This window comes from Sminthopsis crassicaudata, chromosome 1 (genome assembly GCF_048593235.1).
Source record: "Sminthopsis crassicaudata isolate SCR6 chromosome 1, ASM4859323v1, whole genome shotgun sequence".
Taxonomy (NCBI): domain Eukaryota; kingdom Metazoa; phylum Chordata; class Mammalia; order Dasyuromorphia; family Dasyuridae; genus Sminthopsis; species Sminthopsis crassicaudata.
In genome coordinates this window covers 691,061,747-691,081,544 of record NC_133617.1, presented here as the reverse complement: position 1 = coordinate 691,081,544, position 19,798 = coordinate 691,061,747, and the positions used below count along the sequence as shown (strand labels likewise).

The 19,798-nt window shown below is 36.8% G+C and overlaps 1 protein-coding gene across 2 annotated transcripts in view; it reads right to left on the bottom strand.

Moving 5' to 3' along the window:
- The window catches only part of EGFR (epidermal growth factor receptor), a 229,312-nt gene that overhangs the window by 6,880 nt on the left and 202,634 nt on the right, over positions 1-19,798 (bottom strand). For both annotated transcript variants that reach the window (XM_074283621.1, XM_074283620.1), the window contains exons 20-24: positions 19,569-19,754; positions 10,599-10,754; positions 7,962-8,037; positions 4,623-4,769; positions 541-638 (exon numbers count right to left, since the gene is read on the bottom strand). In XM_074283621.1, the coding sequence (XP_074139722.1) occupies positions 541-638; positions 4,623-4,769; positions 7,962-8,037; positions 10,599-10,754; positions 19,569-19,754 (663 nt within the window). The remainder of the gene's footprint in view (positions 1-540; positions 639-4,622; positions 4,770-7,961; positions 8,038-10,598; positions 10,755-19,568; positions 19,755-19,798) is intronic.

Sequence of the window (19,798 nt, the reverse complement as noted above, 5' to 3'; positions counted from 1 at the left end):
TCACAGAGGGAGTCTTCCTTACTTTCTTTGATACTGGGTGGATACCAATGAAAAACTCAAGATGCTCTTTGATTGTTCCTTGCTCAGTTCTTCTTTTTCATTTTTGCTGATGCCCCTTATTCCTCTTGTCCTTGTTTGTATTACAAGGTTCTTGTATTACAGTCTCTTTCCATTTATCCTAGGGTTAGTTACTAGTTAGATACTAATATTCAATTTTTTTATTACTGTAAAGTTCCATAATTCCTGGACACACAGCAATACTGGACAAATATGGTCATTAAAAAGAAGAACTTTTTGTTTCTGAGAGAAATTTGGATTTATTAAAAGAACTCTGTAAATTGTCAGAGGCAATCCAGTCCCTTCTCCTTCTCCTGTTCCAATTCCAGGTTAAAATTGCATGTTCTGCATGACATATGTTTTATGTATATCCCAAACCCATAAGCAGTTAGACAATAACAGGATTATATTTTTTATGTTGAAGATAATGATTTTCTCTCCCTTTCCCTGCTGAACAAAACTTGAGCACAAAAAAATCATTACCTGTATAACAAGGTAGCGCTGAGGATCACGGGCCATTTTAGAGAATTCTACAATTAACTCACGGAATTTAGGGCGACTATCAGCATCTATCATCCAGCCTAGGGTAGCAAAGCAAAATAAACAAACAAAAAATACCAATCAACTCAGTAAAATAAAACAATGTAATCAAACATTGGGGAGGAAAAACTAAATATGATTATTTTTAAACACCATAAGGAAAGTATATTTTAGTCCAACTAACCCCAGAGATTCCAGACAGTTTATATGCATTGCTTTTCAAGGTGAATACTTCAGGTCTGACAGATGAGCAAAGATCCCTATTTAGTCAAAAGACCTTTATGAGGTGAATTTTTCTACCTCCACTAAAGCCCTTCTCTAGTGCCTCATCAAGTAAAGGTAACATTGGGTTTTCAAAAGCTATCCTAGTGGAATTCAACTACCAAATTAGGAAGGTTTCTAGTATAGGTGTGACAATGGATTGTGAATCAACTTTCTGAGACAGATGTTATCCCAGGGATCTTGAAGATCATCAGTTTTATTATTATACAGATGAGGAATGCAAAAATCAGAGAAGTTAAATGAGCTTGTCAACAGTCAAAAAAAATGTTAGGTCAGCCTAACTAAATTCACCGAGGCTTACTATCAAAATATTAGTCACTGGGGAGTCTCTTTTTATGGCTGTAGTAACTCAAGAAGAAGACCATGTATGAAGTGCTCATCACCTGAGCTGATGGAGGAGGTATCTATAGTGATGAGGGCCATGGGGCCTTGAAGTGCTGAAGAAAGTATAATTCTTTTATGATGACAATTTGTTACTTCTTTTTATTGCCAATGTTTATTTAGCACAGTGCCTGGCACATGGCAAGTGCTTAATAAATACTTGTTGGTTCATTAATTAAATAAATGATTACTCAATGTCCTTCAGCTTCTACTTGGGATTAATATTAACAATTTGTATTTTTAAGCAATTACAGAGCATTCCAAAGATCTCAACCTTTTTTCATTCTAGTAAAAACCTCCACACACATGCACTGGGGTCTCTGGAGAAGATCAAGTATGCTTCTCTCACAGTTTCAAGTTAGTGAAATATGAAGACTATAGGGAACTTGAATTTGGGGAACCCCTGCTCACCACTTTCCATGATATCATGGATATTATATACTAATGCATCTCAGAAAAACTGAAAGGTTTTATTTTTTTATCTCGGTTAAAAGGTGAGATTTTTAACACCCACTGGTTACAGATGGTAAAATAAGCTATGCAATGATTTAACATGAAGCAACCCAAGAGTTCCAAAATGAAGTTTTAGTCCCTCAGTTAGTGCTTTTCTGCTTAGTCAACAGGATGGATGTCACGCTATTTGTATTGAACTTGGAATCACTGGACCTTAGTTCAAATCATGGCTGTCTAATCTTAGGTAAGTAGTTTAATCTCTCTGAGACTCCCTTCCTCAGCTGTAAAATGAGAAGATTGGACTCCATGAGCTTACAATCCTAAGCATTCTAGGGTTCTAGGGTTCTTTTGGGAGTCTGCTACTAATTCCTTGGGGCAATAAAATTTTGTCAGAGAAGCCAAGAATGGGGAGTTGGTTTTGAACATTGGCTTCCTTACTTTCTAGGTCAAGCATTGTGGGAAACCCCCTGGCTTGAATCTTTCATTGTCTGATGGCTATTATGCAATAATGCAGGTTGTTTCAGGGAAATGAGAGAATTTTGCTCTTTTGATATTTCTGTTACAAGACTGAAAGAACACTCTCCCTTCCCCAAAATATACACCTATGCAATAATACTATGTGATAATAGAAACTATATCAAGCAAACTAAAATCTTAAGGCTGAAATATTAGCACTCCAAGTTAAATTGCTTTTCTGCTTATGTAATAGGAATTTCAAGCTATTTGCCTTGAATTTGGAGTCCCTTGGTTTGAATACTGGTTCCATCACTTCCTGACTATAAGTTGCACAAGTTAATTATTCTCCCTAGGCCCCTGTGAGCTCAAATTAAAGCATTGGATTGAATAACATGTACATTTCCTTTCAGTTCTGGATCTATGATCCTCATGTACTTAGGTAGATTTGAAGTTCTTTAACATAAAGGGGTTCTTAACTCTTTTTTGGGGGGGATCATGGATCCCTTTGACAGTCTAGTGAAGTCTGTGAATCTCTTTTCAAAAAAACCCAAACTTTTTAAACATAGAATATTTATGATGATGAATAAAACCAATTATACAGAAATATAATTATAAAAAAACTAACAACAACAGTTCACAGACCTCTGATTTTAAAAACCGTGGAGGAGACTAATTATAAATACATCAAGAGCTGGAGGAGCAGATAGCTAGCTTCTTGTGGCAATTTTAATCCTTTTTCAGATGTGGTCACTCTAACTTCTTTCCTTATCTTTACTTAGCAGTGTTTGTATTGAACAATTTCATCTAAATAGGAAACTACTTCCTGGTGGAGCTAAAGTTTACCTAGTATATACCATAATTCCTGTGAAGATCTCTTTTAAACAACAACAAAAGAAAAACAAAAAACAAGACTAGAAATCACAAGACCACTTACAATACTATTCTCTTGGAAAGTCTAAAGAGTAAACATTGAAATCAAACTCTAGGGCAGAAAAGCAGCAAGCTTCTTTCCGTGGGGATGTTTACTGTATTTTAGTAAACACCCACACATTCTATGACATGCCATCACTAAGCAAAACCATCTATATTGACATTAGCATGGTCAGGTGATGTTCATTACACTATCTAGTACTTGCTTCCATGACGTATAGAGTTGGCTCTTTACAGCTTCCTCCAAGGATGATGTTACTGAGATAATTTCTTTCATGTAGGCATTCATCTAAGCCTGACTTTGGGAAATATTTAAATTCAACAAAGTAGGAGTTATCTTCCCATAAACTCATTGTGTACTGGACCTGATCCCAAATAGAAAGGGTGCTTCTAACAGCTGTATGTAGTTATCCAGTCTTTGGCTTAAAAAAAAAAAACAAAAAAACTTTTTTTTTTTTTTTTTTGAGCCACCCAGTCTCTGTGGAAACAGGCCTCCAAACTAATTCCCAGTGGTTTGGGATTCCATCAAGTGGCTGAGCCAACAGGAACTGTTCCGTCTATGGTACAAGCTGGGCTTTAGTTTATTTATATACTTTCAAACCCAGACAAGTGTCAGGTCACATTGTTGAGTGAGTCAGACTTCAGCCCTCTGAATAATGGTTAAAGGGCATATTTATATGGGTTTCTGGGACTTTGTCTCTTAATTGGGAATTATTCCAGGATTTCTACATTAACTCCACATCGACCCCCAACCCCATCCCCTCCACATTTTTGTCACACACAAGGGTAACATAACAGCCAAATTTTTTCTGTCACACAAAGGCCTTCTAACTCTATTTTCTGGCTAGTTTCATTGCTGTAAACCCTCATGTGCTCTCCAATTCAGTCAAACCAACTAATTTACTATTCCCTATCTACAACATTCCATTTCCCATTTCCATGACTTGGTACTATCTGAATTTCACTCCTGGATGATCTCCCTCTTCATTTCTTCTGCCTGGAATCTTTTATCAGTCAATAGGCATTTACTTAAATAATTTCTTAAGTCCCAGGCACTGGGGTGAGTGGATCTTACAGAGAAAGGCCAAATCACTGGTCCTGCTTTCAAGAAACATATGTTCTAATGGAGGAGACAACAGGCAGCTAAGTGTACATCTAAGAGTGTCATCTCCTAAATGACATCTCTCCTAATCTTCCAATCTGTGAATGTGCCCTTTGGCCCCTCGTGACTTTGTAGAATAACTTAGGTGTCATGACTTTTGGTTGTCCCAACAATAGCTTTTAACTTATTAAAATTTTAAACTGAACTCAAACTTTTGGGACACTTTGTATTTTTGTATTTACTGATGTGTGTGGATATTTTTGCCCCTAATCTCATTAAAGGTGGGTACTGTTATGTTTTTATCCCCAGAACTTAGCATAGTACTTTGGAGATAACAGGTGCTTAATAAAAGCTTGTTGCAATTAAATGAAATTAAAATGGGATCAAATGAGAAACCTGCAGTCACAACAATTCAACTTACATTTGACCATGATCATGTACACATCAATAGTGCAGATAGGTGGCTGGGGAAGTCGTTCCCCCTTTTCTAATATAGATGAAATTTCACTTGCAGGAATTCCATCATAAGGTTTGGACCCGAATGTCATTAGCTCCCAAACTGTGACACCTGCAGAAAGAACCAAGAAGAAGAAAATGGTCATTGAGTCAGTAATCATATCCATTCTAAAAAATCTTGATGGATCAGTTCCTATGATCTTGTGATGAAGAGGGCCAATGAGAGGACTGTGGGAACTGAGTGTGGATCACAACATAGCATTTTCACTCTTTTTGTTGTTATTTGCTTGCATTTTATTTTATTTCTCATTTTTTCCCGTTTGACATGATTTTTCTTGTGCAGAAGATAATTGTATAAATATGTATGCATATTTTGGATTTAGCATATATTTCTACTATGTTAAACATATATTAGATTACTTTCCATCTAGGGGAGGAAGTGAGGGAAGAGGAGGGAAAACATAAGGTTTGAATGGTTAATGTTGAAAAATTATCCATGCATATGTTTTGAAAATAAAAAGCTTTAATAAAAAAAAAAATCACACACACACACACACACACACACACACACACACACACACACACACACACCCTGATGCCTCTGTCTTCTACTTTTATACCTTACCATGGAAATGAGGGCTTGTCCCTTATTGCAGCCAGAGTAAAACAAATTAACACATACATATCCTTTCCCCACACCACACCAAACTCACACCAAACACTAAAATCGCACTAAATTAAACTAAAGAGTAAGTGCCCAAAAGAGGAACACAGCAATTGTCCTGACTTCGTCAATCATACAATACAGGCTTGATCACTGGACAAGCTTTATCTTAGAATTGCCTGCATTTCTCAAAGACCAGAACAGAAAGTAAATTTAGTTAGCAAATCAAATTATAGGGGAAAAGAAAATTTATTGAAGTGATCCTGCAAGGGTAAGGAAATGTATTTAGCCTTTTTTTCCATACTCCTGAAATCATATGATCTTAAAGAGAGGCAAAAAATATTATTTCTTGATCTATGCCTTTAATTTATCCTATAAAAAAAATTAGGCTTCAGAATCCACAATGATAATTGGTTTTGCCTCAAATGGTTTGATGCTCAGTGGCCTTTTTCATAACCCATCAAACCATAGAGGGAACCTCCACACACACACACACACACACACACACACACACACACACACACACAAAGTTACTGCATAGTATGGGATTTCTCTTTTGGAAAGCTGAATGGCTGAATTGTACATTTTTCCTTTAATCTTTTATGTCTGGATCTCTCTTCCTTTGAAGATGTTGTAATATGACCTGTCTCAACATCTCCTCTTTGAGTTTCATGATAAAGTGGAGAAAACTGGACTTGTTGAAACGTGTGTGGTTGGCATGGGAATAGACAGAGACATAGGACTGATGTTGGGTGTGTAGGTGGGGAGAAAGGGGTGTGATGAGGGACTAATGAGTGGAGCTACTCTTGCCTGTGTAGCTGCATAGAGTCCTCAAAAAAGCCAAAGTTCCACCAGCAACAGAGTCTTAAGAGGTAACATTTGATAATATCAGTGATAAAGAGAGTTTTGGCTCGGAGGGAACAAATAGGCTTCCTTTAATCCTAGATATAAATCTGGGAGGATAACATAATTCAGGAAAGGGACAAAGGAAGAGGGAATGTTTTGGATAGGAAAAGGGCAGGCGATAATCAGTCTGTGCCTAAAGCCTAATTCATTGAAAAAGCTTAAATTGCCTACAGGCATTGAAGAGTTCCACCTTCTACCTCTAAAAGATAACACCCAGTTTTTAAATTATAAAAGGTTATTGAAGTTAAACATAAGTGCAGTCTCCCAAATTTCATCTTAAACAAATATGCTCAACTTGCTCTTTATCAAATACCATTCTATATCTCCCCACAGCCACCTTTTGACCAAAACCATTAGAAGGGGGCAAAGTCTATATCTAAGTATGTCTCAGAGGTTCTATCCATAACCTAAATTTGAATCTGTCTGAGTCATTTACAAATTGTACCACCTAGCAAATAACTTAATCTCTTCTAGTCTCTTATGTTCTCATCTCTAAAATAAGGATAAAAAGAGCTCCTTTCTCACTGGTTTGCTGTGTATGTATTACAAACGTTAACGCACTAAGTAAATCTTAACTAATATTAGTAACATAGTCATAAATCTGCATGTCCCCACCATCCTATCCATTGCCAGTAAATGAACTCTTGGCAAAAGTGGTGTAGTATTCCTACTCAAATATATTTTATCACTTGATGCCTTGTGAAGTATCATCCTGCTCTGAACTCATAGGAACACAGATTTAGAGCTGGATGAGACTTTATGTGTCACTTTTATTTTTACAGAAGAGGAAACTGAGACACAAAGTAAAGAGATAGAATCATAGATCTGTATCTATCTTCAAGGCCATCAAGTCAGCTCCCATCCCCACTCATCGTAGTTTTGGATAGCAAAGACAGATTAAGTAACTTGCCAAGATTCACACAGCTAGTAAGTGTCTGAGACAGGAATTTGAACTCAGGTCTTCTTGGCTCTGAATCTGGTGCTCTTTGCAGAACTATAGTTTGAATCTACTTCAATCTACTACTGAATACAAATAAAGTACTTTTTATAGTACATCACTTTCTTGATTCTATCCCCAGAGATAACTGGAAAATTTTGTCTGGACAAAAGAAGTTTTCATTGATTCTAACTGGAAAAAAAAAAAATCATGACTCACTAAACAACAATGGCTATCTTATTATTCTTGTACAGAAATTCATTCCTCTGCTGGGAAATTCATCTGTGACCAGGTAAAGTGAAATTAAAGTCTCTCTCTGGTTCCTGGCAAAGCCTATGCTGCACATTTTTATCTTTTAGTTTCCAAATTAGACTAAACCTAAATAATGGAATGCAATGTTTTCAAGAATCTATTTTTAAATGCTTCCTAAATTCATTATTGGGCTTGCATTTGCGCTCTCTCTCTCTGTCTCTCTCTCTCTGTCTGTCTCTCTCTCTCTCTTTCTCTCTCTCTCTCTCTCTCTCTCTCTCTCTCACACACACACACACACACACACACACACAGAGTCTCCTTTAAGACATTTTTAATTCTGTATCCAAAGGCATTTTGAGTAATAGTCATTTTCAATCTTTTTTCTGTGTTTACTTAGTATATCAGATAGACAGTAGTCATTACATTATTATTAGTCATTGTCTTGAACAATAATTGGATGACAGAGCATGTAACACAAATTAACAAACATAAAAGTCTAGTTTAGTTTCAGTCTAAATTCATTAGTACCTAGGGTTTTGACTCACCATAGCTCCAGACATCACTTTGGTGGGTATAAATTCGGTGTAAAATTGATTCCAAAGCCATCCACTTAATAGGCACCTTGGGATAATTAAAGTGAAAATTGCAAGACCATTAGGACCTCCTTTTCAAGAAAAGAAAGAAAAAAAGGGGGCTGGATATCCCTTGGAAGAAGGCAAAAATACATCAAGTTTTGTGGGACTTGTATAACTGAGGACAAGGCTAATATTTAAATTGTAGAATCTGATGATCAAGGATTTGCAACTGAAAGGACCTGAGAGATCCTCTAGACTACTCCTTTACTTTATAAATAAGGAAACTGAGGCCCCCAGAAGTTAAGTTAACTTGCTTGAAGTAACATAAGTAAAAAGAACAGAAGTAGAAATTGAACTCAAAACTCATTCCCCAATAATATGCTAATTCTATCTAGGTTGTAGTGACAAATTTAGAAATGCTATTTCTTGGCATATGCTGAATGCTTTTCCAGATAGATCATTTTTTCCCCTCATTCAAATCAATTGCATAAACATTTAATAGACTCTTAACTTTGTGTAGGGCATTGTACTACATGCTGTGGATAGGAATTCTAAGCAATCTCTGCCCTGAGGGAGTTTACAAATTAATGGGGAGGTTGACAGGAACAAAGGAGTTATGCTAGAAAGTAGAATGAGAAAAGTGAAAGTCTTAATTTAAGTGATAGGAAAAAAGCCAGGTAAATTTATTTTGTTTTTATTCTAATGGAGGATAGGGGATAGACAGAAAGTCTCCAAGGAAAGAGGGACATCTGAATTAGGTCTTGAAGAAGAGAAAGGCTTTGTAGGTGGAGAATGAAGCATAAGGGAAGCCTTTTCCAACCTTGGAGCAGTTACATGGTGTGATAGCTAAAGTTCTGGACTTGAAATCAGGAAGACTAGAATTCAAATATTGCTTCAGGCACTTGCCAGCTGAGTTACCATTAATTTTGCTCAGACTCCTACTCTGATCTGTAGAATGAAGATAATAGCACCTAGCTTACAAAATTATTGTGAGGATTAAATGAGATAGGTAAAGCACTTTGTAGGACTATATAAATGTTAGCTGTTATTATTATTACTCTAGGATGGTGATGCATAGCTTTGTTGAATCATGAGGATAATGGGAAAATTAATACTCCTGGTGGGTAGAGCAGGGTGAGTCTAGATACTAAGTACTTTTCTCCTACAATCTTCCAGTAAAGTCATTTTCAGGATACCTCACTACTTCCTGAATGCTAGCCAGAACAATTCTTCTCTATCTTCCCCCTTCTATGTTTCACTCTTGTATTCCATCATCTTTCCTTTAATAAGAGTCCTGGTTCTTATGCTCTGAGATGCCTCTTTTCCACCTTGGCCCATCCCTCTCATTTGGCTATTGTTTCTGAAAAATACATTCCACTATTCACATTTTCCTGGATGGTCCAACTCTTGATATACAAATGGCTTCTTGTACATAAGTCACATAGGTTTGGGGCTTGAATTTGAATCCATGATGGAGTGGTGTGTGGTGTGTGTGTATGTAAAACATATATAACACTTAATCAAAACTTTGCTCATTGGTACAATTGAACTGAAAGATGTACCTAGAATCAATAGCCATAAGATCTTTTTTTAAAAACCTCATTCAGGCATTCAAGGACTTCCCTACATTGGTATGATGAATCATTGGCCCAGGTTTGTCCCTTTTCCTTGGGGATAGGTCAGGAAGGTTCCCGATGTTGTTACAATGATTATAATGACAAGTCTGGGCAATCATCAATATTAACTCATTTTTTCCTCAGAAAAGGTTGGGTAGGAGCAATATATGATAGTCACCAGTAAACAAAATGAATTAAAGCCATATTACCTCCATCATTGAATACAATTTCTTTTGAAGATTGCTTATTGTTTCATATAAACAAAACCTAATGCTTTTATGGATTATCTGTGAAACTAAATTTAATTCTACTATCAGTGATTGAGGTTAGAAGGTATTGTGGATGGTCTTTGGCCCTGGTCATCACTGGCTTAACCAAACCATGTCCTCATAAGACCTGGGTTCAGTTGAGAGAAGGATGATTCTGGGGAGGTGACAAATTATATGTGATTATCTTTCCATTTCTGGAGAGGGGAGAGAAAAGGGAGGGGAGAAAGACTGGGGACATGGGGACAGATGAGAGAAATCTTAGGAGTAGTGTGGAGTTGGTTCAGACTGTCATATTTGCCTGAAATGGAGATTTCCTACTGCCAGAAAAATTATAATAGTAACTTATGTCATTTACTAAAGCATAGAGAAGTGGCAGTCATCTGCTGTGATTGGGATGGGGGGTGGGAAAAGGAACATTAATATGGATAAAATTATGAGCCTTTAAAATTACGAAGTACTGAATACTTTTAACCATGCTTTCTTCTACCTGCTAGATTCCATCTTAGCATCTACAGAATAAAGTCAATTAGTAATACCTATTGTGGCCCAGCTAAGAATGATTTGTGATGTTCTTTTTTAAATTCAGGAGTAATATAATAGAGGTTTCTGGAAAAATAACAGAGGCAATCATCCTATCCCATAGATGAGGAATCTAAATGTATATTTCTGTCCATTAAGTGGGAATTTCCTTGAATGCTGAGTAAAACCTGGTAATATCTCACCTTGCCTCCTTCTGCATGGTATTCTTTTTCCTCAGCACCAAGCAATTTTGCCAGCCCAAAATCTGTAATTTTGACGTGTTGAGGTGTCTTCACAAGAACATTTCTGGCTGCTAAGTCACGGTGTACCAAGCGGCGCTCTTCTAGGTAACTCATCCCCTGAAAAACAGAGACATGGAATGGGTATTGAATAAGACATTGCCCCTCAAAGAACCACTCTCCAAGTAGCATACACTCTCTCCAATGGCCTGTGTAGATCATTCCAGGTTATCAGACATAAGAAGGAATTTGTTGCAATTGCCAATAAGCAACTATGCTGGGGGCGGGGGAGAGCGGGAGATCACAGGACTTGACATCAAAAGACAGTTTGAGATTAAGCTCTGCCATTTTCTAGCTTCTTGACTTGCATTATATCTCTTTACATTTCTGTGTCTCAATTTCCTCATCTGTAAAAAGGGGATGTTGTTAGTTTTGTTTCCCAGTTTCATGAGCTACTGTGTTTTTTTTTAAATACTTAATTACAATTTTTCTTTTTAAAAAATAAGCATGACCCATATATTGTATCTAAGATATACTTTAACATATTTAATATGTATGGGACTACCTGCCATGTAGGGGAGGGGGTGGAGGGAAGGAGGGGAAAATTCGGTGAGTGCAAGAGATAATGTTGAAAAATTACCCATGCATATGTTCTGTCAATAAAAAAGTATAATTAATTAAAAAAAATAAAGAAATTTAGCTTATAACCCCCCCCCAAAAAAAGAATAAGCATGGGTGTATGTTGGCATTCTTTGTTTATGACAGCCAAATGCACCTATTATCTCTCTTCCTCATACTTAAGTGTCAATCAAGGGCCTGACTTGAGGAAGAGAAAATTGAAGACAAATTAATATTTTAAACAACAACAAAACAAATCTCTTCCCTAAAACCCAATCTCCTTTCCAAGGCTACTCTATTTTTGGGGCCCCCATTTCTCTAACATTGAACATACTGTGTTTTTTTTTTTTTGTTTTTGTTTTTGCAATTATTAAATCTATTAATTATCTTTAATGAAAAAGTCTACTTTTTACTAAGGTAAAAAAATGCTAAATGTGCTTGGCTTCTTAATGTTGTTAAGTAATGACATTTTTTTTCAAGTTTAAATAACTTTCCTTTCCAGTCTATTCTTTTTTTTCTCTTCTCTTTTCTTTTTCCTTCTTTTAGTTTTTCATTTTTCCTTCACACATACATCCTCACTTGACAGCCATTCATTTCTGGTAGTAGGCAAAAGAAACCACTACCTTTTAACACATACTTAAAACTGTCCCTTGTTTGCTCCTTCCTTCCTTCCTTCCTTGCCTCCCTCCTTTTCTTCTTCCCTCCTCTCTATACTTCCTGTTTCCCCCTTCTTTCCTCCCTCCCTCCCTTCCTTCCTTCCTTCCTTGCTTCCTTCCTTCCTTGCTTCATTCCTTCCTTCTTTCCTTCCTTGTTCTAGAAACAAAAGAAATCATGGGGATTTCTGAGAATCTTGTCAGCTCCACTAAGATCCAGACTCAGTCTCCTACTCAGTCTTCCTGAAGACCACAGGGTTGATAATAAAGGCCTCCCTCCAATTTCTATTTTGATTGTTGGAGGTCCAAGCTCAGCCTGCTTCGGAGAAGATAATGAGAACACATGGAGTCGGGAATCCTTTGGCTCAGCAGTTTGCAGCCTCTGAGCCTCAAGGACCACCATCTGATCCTTTCCTCCCAATTCCCCTATCAGGGCCCTCAGAGAGGAACTTCCCCCGCTGCGCAGAGGCCAGATTGTGTTGCCAAAAGAAACATCCCAGTAACTTGGCTTTGGGCCACTTGGTAAATTTGTTTCATTGTATAAATGTAACTGGACCCCTCCCCCCAGCCTCCGCTTCCGGCCCCAGCCCAAAGTTTTCAAAGTCCAAGAGTTGCTGTGAAACTTTCTTAACTGGAACTCAAGACCCGCCTGATAAACCTGTTACTCATCCTTAAGAAAGAGGGGTGGAAAAGGGGTGCAAGGAACATCGTATGTCTTCTGGTATAAGCAAGCAAAAAAGCCAAATGATGAAGGATGAGGCCATGAAATCAGAGTTCCAGAAATACAAGGCTTAGAGAAAAACAATTAAAAAAAAAAAACAAAACACAAAACCCTTATCTATTCAGCCTTGTGTCTGTACACTGTCCAAGAGACAGTCTGAAATACTACTTGGGAGCCCCAAAGGATTAGAGTTTAGCTAGCCCCCCAAAGATAAGAGCCATAATTTGTCCTACGAAGTCACAGTACTCAAACAAACAAGTTACAGGAAGTAGAGTAAGAATAGGTTTTCCAAGAGTCTCTTGGGAAGTGTGCTTCCTGTGTTCTCCTTGAAAAACTTCAGATTTTTGTTGTTGTTGTTAATGACTACAAGATGGCCAGTGAAAGATTTGAAAAGATTTGCATGGTTTTAAATATTTCAGAGGAGTCAGTTATAATGAGAGAAAGATCCTGTGGATTCTCATAGAGGTGTTTTCCATGGTTTTGAAACAGAAGTGAAGCAAGCCTGTAACCAATCTCAGAATGTTAGTTATAGGAGGGAGGGATCTCAGAGACTCCTTCATTTTATAGATGAGGAAATAGAATTCCAGAATTCTGTCTATTGGTTTGCCCGATATCATCCAGCTATTAAATAGAATAGGAAGGATTTGAATCCAGGCCTTCTGATCCCAAATTCATTGTGACCATTCACATTACCTCTTCTTGTCCATCTCGTCACTGATGGTGAAGTTTCTCCCTCCTCTTGGCAGGAAGGTAGTAAAACATAAATAAAGAATGAGGCTGAGTCCATCAGACTTGGCCAAGTTTGCTTTCTTTCAGTTTACTTTACTTCATTACATGTAAGGATTTTGTTTTGTTTATAAGATACTATCAAATTTGATTCTTCAAACCTTCATTTGCGATTTCCCCAGCAAAATACTAGAGTTGTTTACTGTTTCCCCATCTTACAGATAAGGAAACTGAGGCACACTGGTTTGAAAAAAAACCTAAAGCTCTAACCATTGCTCCACCTAGCTGCCCTGGGAATATACTGATCATTTCAGTAATGAAGACATGGATTTATTTGGTGGAAATTTCTTAGTCATTATGTTGAACAAGTACACATTCCTCTGTAGATATCTAATTTAGAGGTGAGGAATGATTATTACAACAACAGAAATTGATACAGGGCTTTATACAATATCACATTTGAAACCTACAAAAATAAAAGCTATAACTATAATAAATAAGCCTGATTTTTATATGGGAAATGAGACTCATGACTTTCTAGTGACACACAATAAGGCAAGGCTGAGTGACATTTCCTTCCCACCCATGACCATCCTTTAACCCACTACTAATTGCTTTCCCATTTCCTTTAAGTAAGTAACAGTAGGATCATAGCATTTAAATCTGGAAAGGGCCCCTGAGGTCATTAAGTACAATCCTTCATTTTTTACAAAGGAATAAATTAAGACTTTCCAAGGTGACATAGGGTGAGGAGCAGTGTGTCAGGAATTAAACGAAAGTCTTCTCACTTTAAATCCAGTCCTTTTACCACCCTATCACTCTTGCTCTGCTTATTTCCTTGACATTTTGTTCAGGTCAATAAACTTGGTAGTATAGAAGACATTCACTCACAAAAGCTATATTTAGAAAACAACCCAGGATAGCTGATGGTTTCACAGTTTAAGATATGCAATTTATGAACCAATAAATCTCACTTTGAAAATTGCTAGTAGTTTAGTTTTTGGCCTGCCACTACTTAGTGGCTTCTGGGAAATCCCGCTTTAGGTTTAAAAAATGAAATTGGTGCTCAAATAAATAACTACTAACCCCAGGGCAATGTCTCTGTAGCAGTTGAGGGGTGGAGGGGAGAATTGTTATTTTATTTTCCCTCCCTTGCTTGGTTGCACATTACTATACTTGTTACAAGCTATTAAATATTATTCTTCATGTGCTGAAGGCAAACATATTTTGGTCACAGTTAATAGGCAACAAGGTAGAATTACCTGAGATAGAATTATAGCTAAGGAAAGAAAGGAGAGCATTGTATGATTAAAGCCGGTACTCAGGAACCTGCCTCAGCCTTCACTTAAGTGAAACAGTATCTTTATCAATGATTTGGAAGACAGTATGGATGATATGCCCATCAAATTTGCAAATAGTACAAAGCTGGGAGAGATAATGTGTTAGATAACAAAGGCAAGACCCAACTAGAATCAAGAGGCAAATTGAGTAAGATCAAACTTAATGGGGATAAAAGTAAAGTTCAATACTTGAGTTAAAAAACATTTAAAAATGCAAGATAGATAGATAAAAGCTCCTTTGAAAAAATATCTGGGTGTGTTGGTGGACTACAAGTTCACAGTGAGTCAAAGGTATGGGAAAACACTCCAGAACAACTAATGAAATCTTAGGGTGCATAAAATCTAGGACAGGGATCAACATCAAGCATAGATCAAGAATAGATAGTCCACAGACCTTCAACCACAGATAAATCACATCTAAAGTATTCTATTCTTTTTTGGGCTCCAAAATATAAGAAGATGGTACTGGAGAAAGGGCAACCAAAAATAAAGAGAATAAGCTATATGAATATCAGTGAAAGTAAATGGAATGATTAAATTGCTGAAGAGAAGACTTCAGAAGGACATAGTAGTTTACTTAAAGTATTTAAAAGATTGTTACAGAGAAGAGACATAAACTTTCTTCTGCTAGACACTCCCCCCCTCCCTATCCCCACTCCCATCCCCAGGTTCCATGTCTTTCTATCATTACTAGTGCCTGAGAAGTTAGCTGGTTTGGCTTCTGATTAAGCACTTGTTGGTGAGCTTATGGAGATTATTCATGTGCAGATAGAATTTGGATTTTATGGCTTCTGAGAGATTTTCTAACTCCTCTGCCTTCTCACTCTGGAACTTCCCTTAATACTTGGGATTTTCTCATTTTGCAACATAACTTTTTTGCCATACTCCCTTCTTCCCTCTGGGAACCTTTACTTTGTGTAGGCTTCTAGGCTGCCAATGCCACCTCCCTCACCACACCCCCCCACCCCATTTCCAGTTTTTTTTTTTAATGTGTTGTCTTCTCTTATTAGAATGCAAACTCCTTTAGAAGAGAGACTATCTTTAGTTTTAGTTTTATGTGTATTCTTTTGATCTTTCATTAATAGTTCCTGGAGTTCAAACTGTACAATGAATAGAGTGATTTTATTTCACCTCCAATTTACAATATGTATAGTATGTTTTCTCAGCATTAGAATATAAGTACCTAATGGGCAGGGACTGGGGTTTTCTTTCTTTCTTTTTTTAATTCCTAGAGGCCCTGGAGTGTCTGGCACATAAGAAATATTAAATGCTTGCTGATTTTGAAGTTAAAATTATAATGATACTTCCTAGAGTAAATTTTATCCAGAAGGATTAAGAGTAAGAAAAGTTTACTGTGACTGAGTCTACTCATTTTATCTGTGTCTTGGAACTCTTGATTTTGAGGTATGAGTACAGATTGGTTAAAGTTAGCCCTAAGTCTGAAAGGAGCCATTAATATATTGCCATAATATAGTGGTGGTTCTAATATTTTTCTGACTTCGAATCAAGAACATATATACTTAAACCATGATCAATTTTATTTTGCTGTGTTCATATGATCAGGATTTATAGAAATGTAGAGGAAGATAGTGTTTTTCCCAGTGATTAGGGACTTGAACCAAGAGCAGAATTGGACATATCCTAACAGACCATACTCCTAGGCTAGGACTCCTGAAAATACAACAATACTCTTGTGGTGGAGCTAGAAGAAAAAGTTATTTATGAGAACCACAGAAAATTTGCTGCTTGCCAGGAGAAACTCCTGGGTAATTGATGAGTTAAGGATATCTCAATACTTGGTTCTTCTTGTTTATAGACTCATTCTAGTAGCTGACAGTCTCTGGTGACTAAATTTTAATGTATTTATTGGGGAATAGGGAGTCTAATTATTCTGGTCATCTCTTTGGGGGCTCAGAAACAAAATGTGGTGAAATAGTTTGAAGAACTTGGTTTAGTGAATTGGCAATTATACATATACTGATTCCTTAGTTAATATGGGGCACAAAACTAGGAATACTTTATACATGTAATTTTGCACATATTAATGGTATTTTGATAACTTAGTGGAGTAGTAAGTTGGGAATTCTTCCTTAAAACTAAATCATTTCTTCATGTTATCTTGCCAAATAGAATACTCATTAAAATCACAAACCATAAAATTAATGAAAAAATATTTGAGATGTTTTCTAAAACAGGAAGAGAATATTAAGCCCAAACTTACCTTGCTTTATTAAAAGAATAATACTAGCAATACATCCTTTCTACCACCCTAACATAGTATGATGGCCATTCACTAAGTATTTTTCATAACTACTCTAACTTATTGTGATATGCTAAAGAAGTGTGATGTCCATTTTGAAGATGTGGAATTTGAGACAAAATGACCCTATCAAGGTCAAACCATACTCAGCCTGACCAGAAGGAGAGAAGCTGGCCCTATAATTAGGATGTGGAACTCTTAAGAACTTGCTACTTCTCAGGTTATTAAAAAAAAATTGAAAAATTATAGCAATAACTTGGAAAATTTATATTTTTGGATTGATCATGGAAAAGAATCTTTAACAGTGTCTCTTGAAATCTCATCAACTTTCCCCCATATTATATCCTAAATATAATTAGAGAATTGTAAAATCTGAATCTAGAAGAAAACTGAAAAAAAAAAAGGGGATAGTGAGGTGACTCAGTAGATAAAGCACCAGCCCTGAGTTCAAATCTGACCTCAGACACTTAACACCTCCTAGCTATGTGTGACCTTAGGCAAGTCACTTAACCCCAATTGCCTTAGCAAAAAAACAAAAACAAAAACCTGAAAAAAGATCATCTAAATTCCAGTTTTTTAACTAGGGGCTTATAAAACTTAATAGTTATATTTTAATATAATAAGTTTCCTTTGTAAATCTTTGCATTTTATTTTATGAATTTAAAAACATTATTTTAAGAAGAATTTCATAGTCTTCACAAGACTGCCAAAAGGGTCCAAGATACAAAGAAATGAAGAACTCCTGATTTAGGCCAGCCCTCATTGTTGAGTGAGGAAGGGAGGATCAAAATATCATCCTTTGGAGCATGCTGATAGTCAGAAATCCCTGTGTTTGAATTTGACCTTAGATACTACTTAGCTTTGTGACCTGAGTTACTTAAGCTAGTTCCAGGCTGAGTTCTCTCATCTGTAAATTGTAGACCATGCCTATGGAAAAGGGCAATATTGAATATCGAATGAGATAAAGTATGCAAAATATTTCACAAACCTGAAAAAATTATATAAATGTGAGCAATTATGATTATTGTCCTCGGTAACAAGGAGTAGCAGAATTTGGATTTAAACTTATATTCTCTGTCTTGAAATCCAGGTTCTTAAATCTCTATACATAACTGACCCAGAAAAGTCACCCAGGCACTGACAGGAGGTTAGATTAGTTTCATGTACCTCACAACTCTCTGGGCTCTTAAACCAAGAGCTTGATCAGTTTTTGGCAATTGCTTGTTGACTGAGAGTATACTGAGCAAACTTCATTTCCTATTAGAATACGGTTCACTGAGAAATAAGCTGGTCTGAAGGACAGTAATAGTGAAAAGGGCTTTCAAAAAGTTGTTCATTGTTCAAATACAAAATGCTGAAGAAGATATATATGTAAACATATACTAGCATATACTCTCTCTCTCACACACACATACACACATACACACACACACACACACACACACACACACACACACACACACACACACACACACACACACACAAAATCTTCAGGTCTCTTTCCCTTCTATTTATGCTACTTTTGACATTTTGGTTCAAGAGAATTTCCCTTGAGATTGGGAGTGAATGGGAGAAAAGTCAAATCTGCTCTTTGTTAATAGCTTCAGAGAAGTTTTATGGTAATGAATTAAAGATTAATTGATAAAATGAGATAAGTTTCTAAAATGTTGGGTAGATTTTATACTTTCTGTGCTGTCCTATGAAAGACTGGGAACTTGTTGAACTTTGTTTTTCTTTCAGTGTGAATCATTTTTACCAACTTAAGAAGGGATGACAGAGGTATTCACAGAACTAGGAGTGAGGAAGAACTTCAGAGATGATTATTTTGGCTTAGTTGTTTTTCACTCATATCTGATTTTGTGACCACACTTAGGGTTTTCTTGGCAAAGATACTGTAGTGGTTTGCCATTTCCTTTTCTAGCTCATTTATACAAATAAGGAAACTGAGGCAAACAGGGTTAAGTAATGTACCCAGAGTCACAGAATTAGTAAGTATTCAAGGCCTCATATAAACTCAAGTCTTCTTGACTCTAGCCCAAATACTCTATCTGCTGATCCCTCAGAGACCATCTAATCTCACCAAAAATTGATCAAGAATCCCCTTTCCAACACCCTTCAGAATTGTCATCCAGTATTTCCCACTGTAGCCAATATGGGAAGAGCTAGACAGGACCAGACTCTGGCTCTGTCCTTACTGCCTATGTGGTTTTGGGTCAAGTTTTTTATACTCTTTGGGCCTCAGTTTTCTCATCTGCAAATTGAGTGGCTGTAATAGATTATCCTAGAACTTCCCTCCAGCTTCTATGGATCTATTGTCCTATGGCATTGCATTCTACTTCTGAACAAAGTTGAACCTATCTACAATTCCCACCCATTGTTCCTAGTTGGACCCTTTTGAGGCTGGATTCCTTCTTTCAGTTGATAGCTATTCAAACACTTTAAGACAGTGAGTATATCCCTAAGACTTCTCCTTTCCAGATTAAACATTGACAGTTCCTTTAATTAATTCTCTTGATGTCTGCCTTCAGGGGCATTGACTATTCCCATTAGCTCTTTTCAATATGGTGCTTGCTTCTATGAATATTTTCTGCCAATCTCTACAACCCTTTTATTTACCTTGGCTATCTGCACACACCAGTTGAGAAGGTACTGGGAGCCAATGTTGTCCTTGTGTTCCCGAATGTAGTCCAGGAGGCAGCCGAATGGCATGAGCTGCGTTATGAGTTGGACTGTAGAAGTGAGACAGATTCCCAGGAGACGACACACATGGGGATTGTCCACACTGGCCATTACATAGGCTTCCTGCTCAAAGAAAGAAAGAAAATAACATTAGTATTACCCTGTAT